The following is a 12,360-nucleotide window of genomic DNA, read 5'->3' on the forward strand; positions in this document are numbered from 1 at the left end:
GATTGTGTGGGTGGGTAATTCCGTGGACCCTGTGGGAGTGGTTAAAAGTGAAGTTCTTGGTATTGGCATTCCATCTGAAAATTATTCACCTGCAGCTCACAGATGGTCACCCTGATGCAGGATAGGGCTCCATATCAAGGTGACCTAAGTAAAGAATCCTGGCCACCGTTATCTGTCCAGCTGTGTGACTCTGTCAAACTCTTGAAACTCGCAGCACCTCTATCTGTCACCCACTGTGTACAGAAGACAATGACAGTGCCACACTTACAATGCTGTGCTGGCTGGGTTTTTTTTTTAAACTGCAACTGAGCAATGCAGAACAGCTTGTGTTCATAATGAACTTTCCAGCTGTATTTGTAGAAGACAGATATTTCATAGCAGATGCTTTGTGCAGCCAGTGAATGAGGCATGAGCAAGTGAGGCTGGGCCTGCATTGGACCATGGAGTTACCCTACTGGTGGTAGAATAGAATTGAAATGTACCTGTGGGGTTTTAATTCACGAAGCTGACTGACCACTCACACAGAGGCAGATGCTATTGGAAAACAAAACAAAACAAAAACTATCTACTACTTACCTCCTTAAAACACGAAGGGATTGCCTCAGTGGGCTGAGCTAGAGCAGTGGAAGTGGGGTCGGTGGTTTTGGCTGGTGGCAGAAGGTAGACCAATGGGAACTCCACGGCCTTAGCCTTCGTGTGTGGTTGAGACAACGCTGGCAGAGTACTGTGTAGAATGAGCTGACTTGAATACCTAAAGCAGACATTGTTGCTTAGGACCTTGCCCAGACTTGGGATGCTTCAGGGAAGAGAAAATACTGTGTTGGAGTGTAAGGATTGGAAAGAGGGGTGACTGGATTGCATACAAGAGATGTGGTCAGCAGTAAGTTGCTCATTGTCTGCAGGAGGTAGATAATTCTGGGAGGGAGTGTCTTTAAGATCCCCAAAGATTTCAAAATATTATAAAGTACCAAAAATCCTACCTTGAAGTATATTATTAATAATAACACAAACACCCAGATTACATAGAGTGGGAAATGCACAGACTGGGAAATCACCGGCTCTTTATGCTTTCCTATTCCACTAGACTGTCTCTTCTCAAGTGTTTTCTTTTCTGGTCTAATTGCCTCTGTGATTGGATCCATGGGTGTCAGCTGCTGTGAGATGAGCCACTGTGAAAAAGTCTCAGGGAAGGACTTGGTAGGTTGAGCCTCAAGTCACATTTCATTTCCGTCATTGAACTCTTCAGTCATGGCCAAACACCAAGGTCATGGTGAACAGATGTATTCTTACGTGAAACAAATAGTTGGATTTAGAAGAGGAACAATGAACTGCTCTCTAGGAAGAGAATTGACATTCTCAGAAAGAAAGGACTGTAGAGTTTGGGCTGGAATAAAGTGATAGACAAGGTGCGTGAGAAACTTTGTTAGCCCTGAAGAGCGCAGAGGCCGCATCGGGACCAGTGATTGCTAGCCCTCTGCAGGAGGTGCACCGCTGACAGTTTCCCTACGTTGTACGCTCAAACATCCGCGCAGCAGTGATCAGGGAACACTTTGATCAGGACAGCAGCTGCCGCTTGAGCTGTCTGTCCATGCAGCAAACATAATGGTACCATGCCCACTCAAGAACCAGGCCATCGTATTTTATTTACTTCCATTTGTGAGTATAGATTAGTTGTCCAGGAGAGCTTATTGTGACACGTCCGCACACGTACACAGCGTGCGCCAATCCGTCTCACCCCTCCATCAGTGTCCCCTCCTCACTGCCTGTTCTGTAAGCGATTCAGCAGCTTTCATGGCTCAATTTTCCCTCACTAGAATAAAACTACAGCCGCCATGCTTGCTTTCCTTTGCCTTCGTCAGCTCTCCCAACTCCTGCTGGTGCTCACCTGGCCATCTGAGCCTATTTTACTTAACATATACTGTAGGGAGTTACCCACATTATTCACTAATGATCTACATTATACAGAAGACCACCCAAAGTTAGACAGCTAGTGACTAGTGAAGCCAGGGTTCCAAAACTGGGACTAGGCGGGTATTTAGTATCAATTTAGTCTCCACATGCCACCATGCCAAGAGAAATTTGATAGTACCGTTAAATAGGTTGCAAGTGATTGCTATAATTCCATCCACTGTCACTTGAAAACAAACTGTGTATTTGATTACCAGCTATGTCACTCATTTAATGCCTTCATGAGTCCCTGCAACACCCCCATTTGAGTCCTCAGCCCACTCCATTCTTCCTATCCTGGGTCATCCTCTATGACTGGTTCCTTGCAGTCAGTAGCTAGAAAACGGAGAATGTGTCGTGTTTAAAGGACGGGAAGAGACATTCCATTCTGAGTCAGGGACACGCATAGCAATGTTCTCATTAGCTTTATCCAGTTCTGACCTGAGCGCTTGCACACTATTTCCGTTAAACTCTACAGGGTGACAGTGTCACTTACAGGCAATGCAGAAGACAAAAGGAGCCGACTATAGCCAGCAGGTTGGATTGAGTCATATACTCTTCTCCTTGCAATTTCTAATGATCTAGAAGCAGAAAGGGAGTGTGCTATCTTTTTCAGTCTCTTCAAAACAGTTGTATGAATGAATTCAAGAAATTAATTTGTCTTAGAATTAAACTTATACCACTCAATTCTTTTTTGAATACAGGGTCTTGCTTCTGCAGTCCAGGCTGTCCTCAACCTGTGGAGACTAGGCTGAGTTCAAGCATGCAATCTTTCTGCCTCAGCCTCCGAGTGCTGGGATTATAGCACTGGGATCACTATTTAACTTTTATGACAAATTATTACAGTTTTTTAATATAGTTTACATATTATATAAACGAGCTAGCTAGGTTTAGGTTTAAGTCTTTCCCAGGATGATTTCAAGACTCATTTTCCAGTCTTCAGAAGCATTTGTGACTCCATCACAAAACTCGATCATGAAGGAAGGCTCATGTTTAGTGCTGATTTGTTCAACTGTGGGCAAGTGCTCAGTCTCTACTGAGAGCCAGTAGCAGGCCAAGAGCTGCCTGCCAAAGGGAGAGCAGATATCTGAGGCTGAGGGCAGGGGCCTTGCTCCCATATTGCTTCTGCTGAGAGCCATCTGTAGCACGTGAAGGCTCCAAACAGCATCCCTGCTTGCCACAAGTACCATGGGTGGATTTACTGGATCAGATGGCCAAATGGAAGAGGAACCTCATGGCATCCTGGACCCAATACAGAGCCTTCTTCTGCCCTGGGCCCCACACAAAGCTAGATCTGTAGGTCATTTAGTAGTTGGGCTATTGTAACACACTCAAATGAAAATGGCACACCACTCCAAAATCCAAATAGGCCCACAGGAATTGTGTCTCTTTCTCAGTAGCAAGCAGTGAATAGTAGATGGGTCAGTAGTAACATTTTCAACTTTATAAGGGATCTACTAACATGCCCACACCACTGAATCTCTTGCCCCTTCTAATCCCTGGTCTTGGGACTAATCCCAGGTCCCTATTTCCCACAAACCCCAAATTGGGAGTTGCTTTGGTTTTTACTGTTTTTCCAAGCGAAGGCAGCTCTAATGGCTTGCACTTGGTCTTTCCACTAGCAGCCATCTCTGGACAGGGAAAAGAATCCATGTGGGGTCTCTGCCAGCTGCTCCATCTGAATATTCTAACGATGCATTCCAAGAACTGGAGAAATGGCCACTAGATAGGCTCACGAAGACCTCACAGAAAGTCAGATGTGAACTCAAAGCCCATCGATCATGCGACCTTTCTCAGCACCTATTCTGACTAGAAAGGCCACAGCGACATTTCAAGTCTCCTAGAATTAAAGTCAGCTCAGAGTTATTGTCCACCAAGCCTGGAAGGATCTGATTATTTTCTTCTCCCATATGCACAGTTAGTGTGTAAAAGGCTTTAGGTTCCTTTCAGAAAGGATGGAATAAGTATGAAGAAGAATCCTAGCACACTAGGATTCTTCCCTCTCATTCAAGAAGTTAATTGAGGGACCTAATCCTCTGTTTTTATGATTCAAGTTAGATTTTTGTTCACTCAACCTGAATGGTTTTTGTTTGTTTCTATAGATCTAGTAAGAACTTAGCAGACTACCCAGCTATTTCTCTTTTAGAAGCACCAGGACAAAGTACCCACATCATAGATGAACATGAGTCAGAATATTCTCATTTCCACTGTCCATTACGGTAATTCCAAGCTTTGGACAGATGGCATCTGGGACCCAGTTGTTCACATTCTTCCATGCTATGGATAACTGTAGCCTGGTAAGACCTTTTTTTACTCCTGTATGGATGCCCGTGGAATAGGAGATGACCAGTTGAGATTGTTAAACAATGGGGATGTTTCGTGCTGCACAGTATCACCACCTCCATTTGTTACTGGATTGGGTATAGCAACCTGCCGCTAACACAAAGGATGCCAAATTGGGAATTGATAAAGAACTGTGGTCTCGATCAGTTGTTGTTTCTGTCTAAAGATGGATATGAACCCCAGTTCTAGGGATCCCTTGGTAAATCAACTCTATTGTCCTCTACCGCCCTCTGCTGGCTATCATTGGCATGCGGTGACCTCAGCACACCTTGTCAGGAGTCCGCTGCTTTTTTGTGAGAGTGGGAGGTTCTGAACCCAGTATGACAAGCTAAACCAAGTCTCTGACTACCTACATCAGTGAGTTGTTACCGCACTGTCCAGGACAGGTCTCTGGATAGTGAGATAATGGACAGGACATTCGGTGGGCCTCTTGTGTCCATTGTCATGCTCAGACTGGTAGCGCCCTAGAGTGGTGGAGTAAACTTTTCCCTCTCTCCCTTCCTCCCTCCCTCCCTCCCTCCTTTGCTCCCTCTCTCCCTCCTCACTCCCTCTCTTCCTTCCTTCCTTCCTTCCATTCCTTCCTCCCCCTCCTTTCTTCTTTCATTTGCCAGTGGCCCTGGCAAATGAATACAGGAGTCGCCAGCAGCTTATCTGTGGATCAAGACATTGCCTTACACTTAACAGCCAGTAGCGTCTGTCTGCACAATCTGCACCTGCTTGTGTAAACACAGGTACACCCCTCAGTGTGGGCATTATTATTTATCTGTGGATGGTGTCATATGGGTGAGGTAAGGTTTTTCCATTGTGTTGGACTTTTATTTTCTTAGTAGTGCTTGGGACTGAATCTAAGACTTTGCACATGCTAGACAAGGGTGCTACCACTGAGCCACACCTTCAGCCTTGATTGTTTTATAAATGGTTTGTGCATATTATTTGAACAAAGATCATTTCTTTTTCCAAAAGGAAAACAGGAACTAATGTGATATGTATGCCACGGAGCTGGGACCCACCCACCCCTTCCAAGGGCAGCGGCTTGGCCTATGCATGCCTCCTATCTGGGAGCTCCTGGTCCATGGAGCTGCAAGCCGGATGTGCTGGCTCCATCCGGTTTGCAGTCCTAGCTATGTGCGAGGTGGAGATCAGGGGACCAAGGTTTGACGCCAGCCTGGGCAAAAGAAAAGTTTGAGAGACTTCAACCAATTGCTAAGTATACTGGCATGCACTTGTCATTCTAAGCAACATGAGGAAGTACAAGTCGGAAGATCATGGGCACGACCCTAACTTGAAAATAACCTAAGCAAGAAGGGCTGGAGGTGTGGCTAACGTGATAGAGCACCTACCTGACAAGCACAAAGCCCCGAGCTCAATCCGCAGTGCTAAAACAATAACAACAAAACCAGTAGAGATTGCAGGCGTTATGCTATGGAGAATCAAACTCAATTACTGTAAATCTTTTTCGTTAATGTGAGATGTGACAATCAGGAAAAATAGTTAAGGGATGATTTTCTTTAAATGTTAGGCTCTAGCTGGCCTCCTTTGTCCACATTTCAAATTGCTCATGCACAGTTTAATGAAAATCCATTTTCACATGTGTATAATACAAGTACATGCAAAAAAGTAGCGCTAGCCTGTAGAGGTTTTCGACTATGTATTTTGCAACCTAGATTGTTACCCAAGAAAATGTTAACTTCAGAGCTGAAAAACTGAAGACCTAAAAAGCCAGCTGGATTTGAAGTAGCAAAATGCCGACACTGGTTTTGTACTAGCTCAGTACTGTGAACTCTGTAATACCAGGAGACTAGTGCAAGAAATAGGTAACACAAGACCACTGGTCACCATCAAGAATTGTGAAGTCTCTGGGTCTACTCAAGGAAGCCACGAAAACACTACATTTTCCAAAAAATCTCCTTTTTATTGAAATGAACAAGGACTGTGATCCGCACATGAAAAAGACCTGATAAGAAGCTGTACCTTACGTAAATGTTGACTTTGATTTGACCAGTTTTTCATTGCTGATCACTTTTGAAAAGGTCAGTTCCAACATGAAAAATGCACAGCACTGACTCTGAGATTTCCTGCATTTTTTTTAAAGGACCAGACTCAAAGGCTTCATTCATAATGGATACCAAATCAAGGGGTAATGACAAGATCATCTTGTTAGCATCCTCACTAATAATCAGATGATGCTCTGATTAATTCCCACTCCTTCAAATCAGAAAACTCCATTACAGCATACACTGTGATTGGCATCTATTAAAAATAACCGCAGTTTCTGATGAACAACGCTGCTTTCTCTTGAGATACCTCTCTGTGTTGAATTTGCTAGTGGAGTAAAGCCCATTTCTCTACTAGCGAAAGCAGGTTTCTGACTGCATTTTGCATTCTATTTCCAAGCACCACAAATCATTGACAGAGCAGATGAAAACCCAGGAGGATTGCCTCAGGTTACAAGGCATAGGTTATTTCCAACAGAACCAATAATTCCATAGTGACCTCACTTAGAAGAAAATTTATAGTATGACTCATCTGTTCAAAAACACTCTGACTGTGGTAGAAGGTATATGTACAACTTACTAGACACAAAATACATCTTTCTTGTAAACCGGGATATGTTTAGCACACTCCACATACAGAAATAAGTTCAGAGCCCAGCTTTCACGTCTGAAGTGCTGACTGACAGAACTACATCCAATGGGGGAAAGAGGGCACCTCAGATGTCTCAGTGTCTAAATACAAACTCAATGTATAAAAAAGGTAAACAGGAGGAGGGGATATGACCCTTGAACAGTGATGGATACGTGGGCCATACACATGGCGATGTTCATTCCCAACAAAGTACCGCCCAGGGACCCATGGCACTAATGTTCTATACACCCAAGTCACCATGGCCTCACACCCCCTTGCTTTGGAAAGTTCTTGTAGGCCCAGAAACTGTCACAAGTCTATGATCTTTTCCATTTTTGACTGTCTTGATGCTGAAATGAAAAAAAAAAGGTTAATGTTTTAGAAACTGGCTTTGAAACATGAAAGAAACCTAGGAATTCATAAGCCTAAAATGGTTCCTATTAGGATTCCAAGAGCTACAGGAAAGACAAATTTGTTTAAGAAGCACCTATCTTGGGCCCATCTGTTTGGTTCATCTCATTCTAATTCCACAACACTCCAGGCACACGGTTAGTGGCATAGAGACTGGAGGTTATTTTTTTTTTTACTATTAGTTAAAAAAAAGAATGAGTTTTTATGATATACATATGGATGTATCAATGTATCTATATATAGAAACATATGTCATATATATGGTCTCTATAGAGCTACATATGGTCATCTATGTATAAATAGTCACATACAGAATCCTTGTGTTCCATATAATTATATTGCATGATCTATACATTCATGGAGATTTTCCATTGACTATGGTAGGATTAGCTATGCTATAGTCCTATAAATTAGCTATGTGATAGCCCTATAAATTCTCTAAATGAAAGCCTCAAACTTACCTCAAGCAACTTCAGCTCCAGCTGTCAAAATCGTACCCCGCTAAAAAACAAACAAACAAACAAAAAATAACGATCACACCCTGACCAAGCTGCAGTATTACCACCTCTAGGCTAAGCCGGATGTGAGTAAGAAGAACAGATAAACGCACACCACACCTCAGAAAGTTTGTCAAGAAAACAATCTGCCTGATGAAGCTGGTTCTTCTAGCTTCTGCTTGTACTGCTTTTATGAAGAGGAGGGCAGAGGAGACAAACTATGACACAAGAACTGTGCAAATGCACCATCTAAGGTTAATGGGAAGAGGTAAGGACCCCGAAGAAGAGAATCGCCACATTAGAAACTGGCTAGCAGTGGCCGATGGGCGTCTGTCTCAGTGGGCTGTCTGGGATCTACCTCGAGAATCAGGAGGCAGGAGCAAAGGGCAGCTTGCTGGGATCTTGTTAGAAGCCTGTTACTGTGAGGCCCAGGGCACAACCAGACATGCATGCACATGTCCTCTGTGTCCGTCTCTGCGGTAACCATCAGCCATAGCCCTACGTCCAATGAAATTTCCATATGCCCCATGGCTTTGACAACCAAAAAAGTGAGCATCAGCAAGGAAGATGGTGGACTCCACCTAGAGGATGAGCGGTTCCTGTTCGGACACACCCTGCTGGCTGTGACTGGGGGGATCACAGCCTCTCTGGACCTTAGGACACGTCACAGTGCTGGCCGCTTCTCACTCTCATCTTTGTGCTCAGTAACGAAGCCAACTCTTTATTGAGGGGCTGGGGACCCTGGGGGAAAGGTGCTAGTGAAATTGACTCAGGGCCCTACTTCCGGCCCCAGCCCTGGGTCTTGGGCTGAATATTATGAAGACTCTGGGCTCTGGTGGTCATCTCTGAAGAACATGGACCTTTGACTTCCTGGGGGTCTCCAGTCAGTGTACCCAACCTCACCCTGGAAAAGAAGAGGTTCTGCAGACCTCAGAGCCAGGAAACGAGTGACACAAACCAGTTCAACTAAGGCTCATTCTGGAGGCTTCTGGAAAGGGTAGCTGCTAGCAAGTTCAGGCCATAAAGATATGGGGCTCTGAACTCTTAACTCCCAGTACAATACAATAAATAAGGGCGTGCAAGTCGAGGTCCTTTTTCTCAGAGCTGACAGCCCATCCTCACAGCTGCCCTGGCCAGTCAGCCTGCATTCACCCTCAAGATCGCAGCCAACACAGGGCTTGGGGAGCTTAACCACAGCGGTCAGCGAACAGGATCTGCCACGGATCCACTTCCCAAGAAGAAAGGCCCCAGGGCTCAGTCTGTGAGTCCTTCCCTTGCAGGAGCCCAGTGCTCACCAGTTCCTGCCTGAATCCAATCACACTTTGAGCATGCACTTGCCAGTCTCCAGAACACTGAGCAAGAGGTTTCTGTTGTTCATGGGCTACCTCTTTGGAGCACTGTGTTTTTATAGCAGCCCAGATACACTAGGAAGGCAGCTTTCCTCCAATTGACTATTGTGGTTGTGGTTTGTGCAGTGTTCAAAGTTGTAAGGTGGGCAAAGTCTTTTAGCCTTCTGAAAGGACAAATTTCACACAACTTTCTGGCTCTGCACTCCTTGACACCTGATAATGGCGGAGCATTCCCCGTTTGTAGGCAATGTTGCCTAGGCTTGCTCTGGGATGAGGACAGGTAGACAGCCAGAGCCAGGGGCGTCCCTCAGCGTGAGCTCTGTAACTGGACGTGTCCCATGTGCACCATGGAGCTTTAAACTCAAGGCGGATCCTCTTGCACCAGTGTTAGACTCACTCCTTTCCTCCTGAGATATTTCTCTTGGAAAGCCAAAGCTCCCTGGCTGGGGCCAGCTGTGTGGACATGAAGAAAGACCACAACCACCAAAGCAGATGCTCCCTCGGATGCCCTGACTGGACCTTGAGTCCCTCCCTCAGCAGAAAGCTCCCAGGTTGACATGTAGATAGGAAGTTTGTGTGGAGCCTGAGAGGCGTGTATCTGACAGGTAATGCTCAGTGTTACCTGGTAAATATCCAGACCTATGTAATTCTAGAAAATACAAGTTCATAAAGAGGTAGGAGAAAAAGTTGGAGCTCTTTTTCTGGCTGATTATAGTTAAGTTATAGGGGAAAAAAGTAAAGAAGGAAGGGAAGGAGGGAGAGAGGAAGGAAGGAAAGGGCAGATTTTGAAAATCATAACTGCTTGTGTATCTGGTGCATTCCGATGCAAAGTGAAAGTTAATTAATTACGTGCATTGATCCGAAATCATACATAGCATTTAAAGATGACACCAAATTTGAGCCTCTGTGCCATTTTGTTGCTAAGAAATCCATTACAAATTTAAACTTGGGGCATCCTGGAATGCTATGTAGGACATGACTGGAGATAGCCATTGACAGAGAATCACGTAGGGGAAGTGAGACACCACAGCATGCAGGACTCAGTGTCAGACGGAGAAGAAAGCAGAATCTGTCTGCTACATGACAGGCATGCATGCACGCCCAGGCTTTGCTTTACCTTGCATGACAGGATTGTGAACACCATATAAATGATCTTTATGATAACCATTATTACCATTTTCCATACTGCAACGAAAATAAATAAACCAAGAACACCATGTTATCTCTGAGCTGAAGTTCTTTACATCACGGATCACAAAGACAAGGTAATGGTTATGAAAACTCGGTGACAACTTGTTAAATCCACAAAGAAGGTAATGGGGGTACTGATGTTTTGCTTCCTTTCAAAACCAAAGACAAAAATGACTAGTTTGTGGATTAAGAAATTTGGCATGTAAAATATTCATTCTATAGTTTCCTTTCCTTTCTTCTTTCTTTCATTCTCTTTCTTTCTTGCTTCCTTGCTTGCTTTCTTGCTTTCCTCTCTCCCTCTCTCTCTCCTCTTCTTTTCCTTTTTTTCAAGTTCCAGGGCTTGTTCAGCTTGCTTGCTCAATCAGCACTCTACCACTTGAACCACACCTCTAGCCCACCTTCTTGATGGTTATTCTGGAGGTGGAATCTCTTAGACTTTTTTGCCTGGGCTGGCAATGAAGCACAATCCTCTAGATCTCAGCCCTCTGAGGAGCGAGGATTACAGGCGTGAGCCACCAGCACCCAGCCTAACAGGTATATGTGCTGACCTTTCTTTTTAAGAGACATCGATCTATTTTTACCCAGATATACCTAGTGTTCTTAGCTAATTTTAAGGTAGTGTTCATTTAATTTTGCAAGCCCATGGTATCCTAAGAACCTCCCCCAACCCCTCTATGAATGTAGTTTAAAAATAAAAAAGCTTACTTTTTCATGGGTACAGTCTCAACACTACAAAATACAAAGGGGAGACAGGATTATGGATTACTGATGTTTTGTGACTATTAAGCTCATTAATACATCTTCCACCCACATCCTTACTCCAGAACATAAGCAAAGAGCACAGATGAGGAAGACATGCTCAGAAGATGACTGAAGTGAACATGAAACACACACATGCAACCAGACAGACAGCGAGGGATGGGCAACAGAGCCCACCGGAAAGCAGTAAGAACAGTTATCATAAAGTAAAATGCCAAGTCCCCGAGGGAGAGCTGTGAACGAGAAGTGAGAAGACTAGTTAAGGAAACAGAGACTCAACAGGAGGAAAACAAAATAACGTATTAAAAAACTGGCACAAGAAGATAACCAAACCCAACCACCTTTACAGAAATGATCCAATGTGTTAATAAACAACTATAAAGTCACATTTGGTGCGATCAATGATTATCTTTAGCAGCTCTCCAAAGACAGAATGGTACAGAAAACAAGGCCCCCTGTGGGGAGGCTTCCCCACTTACTTATCATAAATGTCCTCTGACTGCATTTGGCGATAGTACTTGGCCAACTTGACAGCCAAGATTAGAGCCGGAAGTAAAAACACAGTTGCTTTTCCTATGCCAAACCAGAACAAATTCTAGGGAGGGAGAAAAAAAGAAAAAGAACAATTAGGAGAATTAAATGCGTGAAGGTGTGGGGTGGAAGTGGAAGAATGTCTATGCTTATTTTCTTTTGTTGTTTTCTAAATGAGTTCTCAGTGTGTATGGGAGGGGGGTTATTGTGTGTGTGACCCTGTGTATGCCAGTTCTGAACAGAGCCTGGGCGCTGTTCTTGAGCTTTTCTGTTCAACACTAGAGCTTGACTCATACCTCTACTTCTGGCTTTTATTTTTTTTTTTGGCAGGTTAATTGGAGATAAGAGTCTTTCCTGCCTGCGGTGGCTTTGAATTATGATCCTCAGATCTCAGCCTCCTAGGTAGTTAGGATTACAGGCATGAGCCATTGGTCCCTGGCTTATCCACTGCTTTTCATTTTTTCCTTTTAAAAAAGAAATTAGGGAGGGAAAGACTGGGAGAGAGTGAGGGAAAGGGTGACACTGTCTGAAAAGTTGTGGACTCATTTCCTGACATCACTTTTATGGAATGAGATTCAAAATTCCTCAGAAGTGAAGCTGTGGCTCAAGTGGTAGAATGCTAGTCTTAAGCTCACGGCCCCAAGTTCAAGCTCCAGGACCAGCACAAAATTCCTTCACCCTTACCAATCAGAGGAGACCAAGCTCTG

At 44.2% G+C, this 12,360-nt stretch overlaps 1 protein-coding gene across 3 annotated transcripts in view; it reads right to left on the reverse strand.

Annotated features, from left to right (window-relative positions):
* Window positions 1-6,204: 6,204 nt before the first annotated feature.
* The window catches only part of Prom1 (prominin 1), a 64,721-nt gene continuing 58,565 nt past the window's right edge, over window positions 6,205-12,360 (reverse strand). The window contains exons 22-26 of one of the 3 annotated variants that reach the window (XM_013008869.1): window positions 11,602-11,717; window positions 11,069-11,092; window positions 10,290-10,357; window positions 7,788-7,827; window positions 6,205-7,265 (exon numbers count right to left, since the gene is read on the reverse strand). In XM_013008869.1, the coding sequence (XP_012864323.1) occupies window positions 7,799-7,827; window positions 10,290-10,357; window positions 11,069-11,092; window positions 11,602-11,717 (237 nt within the window). In that variant the 3' untranslated portion in view covers window positions 6,205-7,265; window positions 7,788-7,798. Of the gene's footprint in view, window positions 7,266-7,787; window positions 7,828-10,128; window positions 10,358-11,068; window positions 11,093-11,601; window positions 11,718-12,360 lie in introns of those variants that run through there. The other 2 variants (XM_013008870.1, XM_013008868.1) reach the window with 2 other exon arrangements.

The sequence above is a fragment of the Dipodomys ordii genome, unplaced genomic scaffold (genome assembly GCF_000151885.1).
Source record: "Dipodomys ordii isolate 6190 unplaced genomic scaffold, Dord_2.0 Scaffold8, whole genome shotgun sequence".
Classification (NCBI taxonomy): domain Eukaryota; kingdom Metazoa; phylum Chordata; class Mammalia; order Rodentia; family Heteromyidae; genus Dipodomys; species Dipodomys ordii.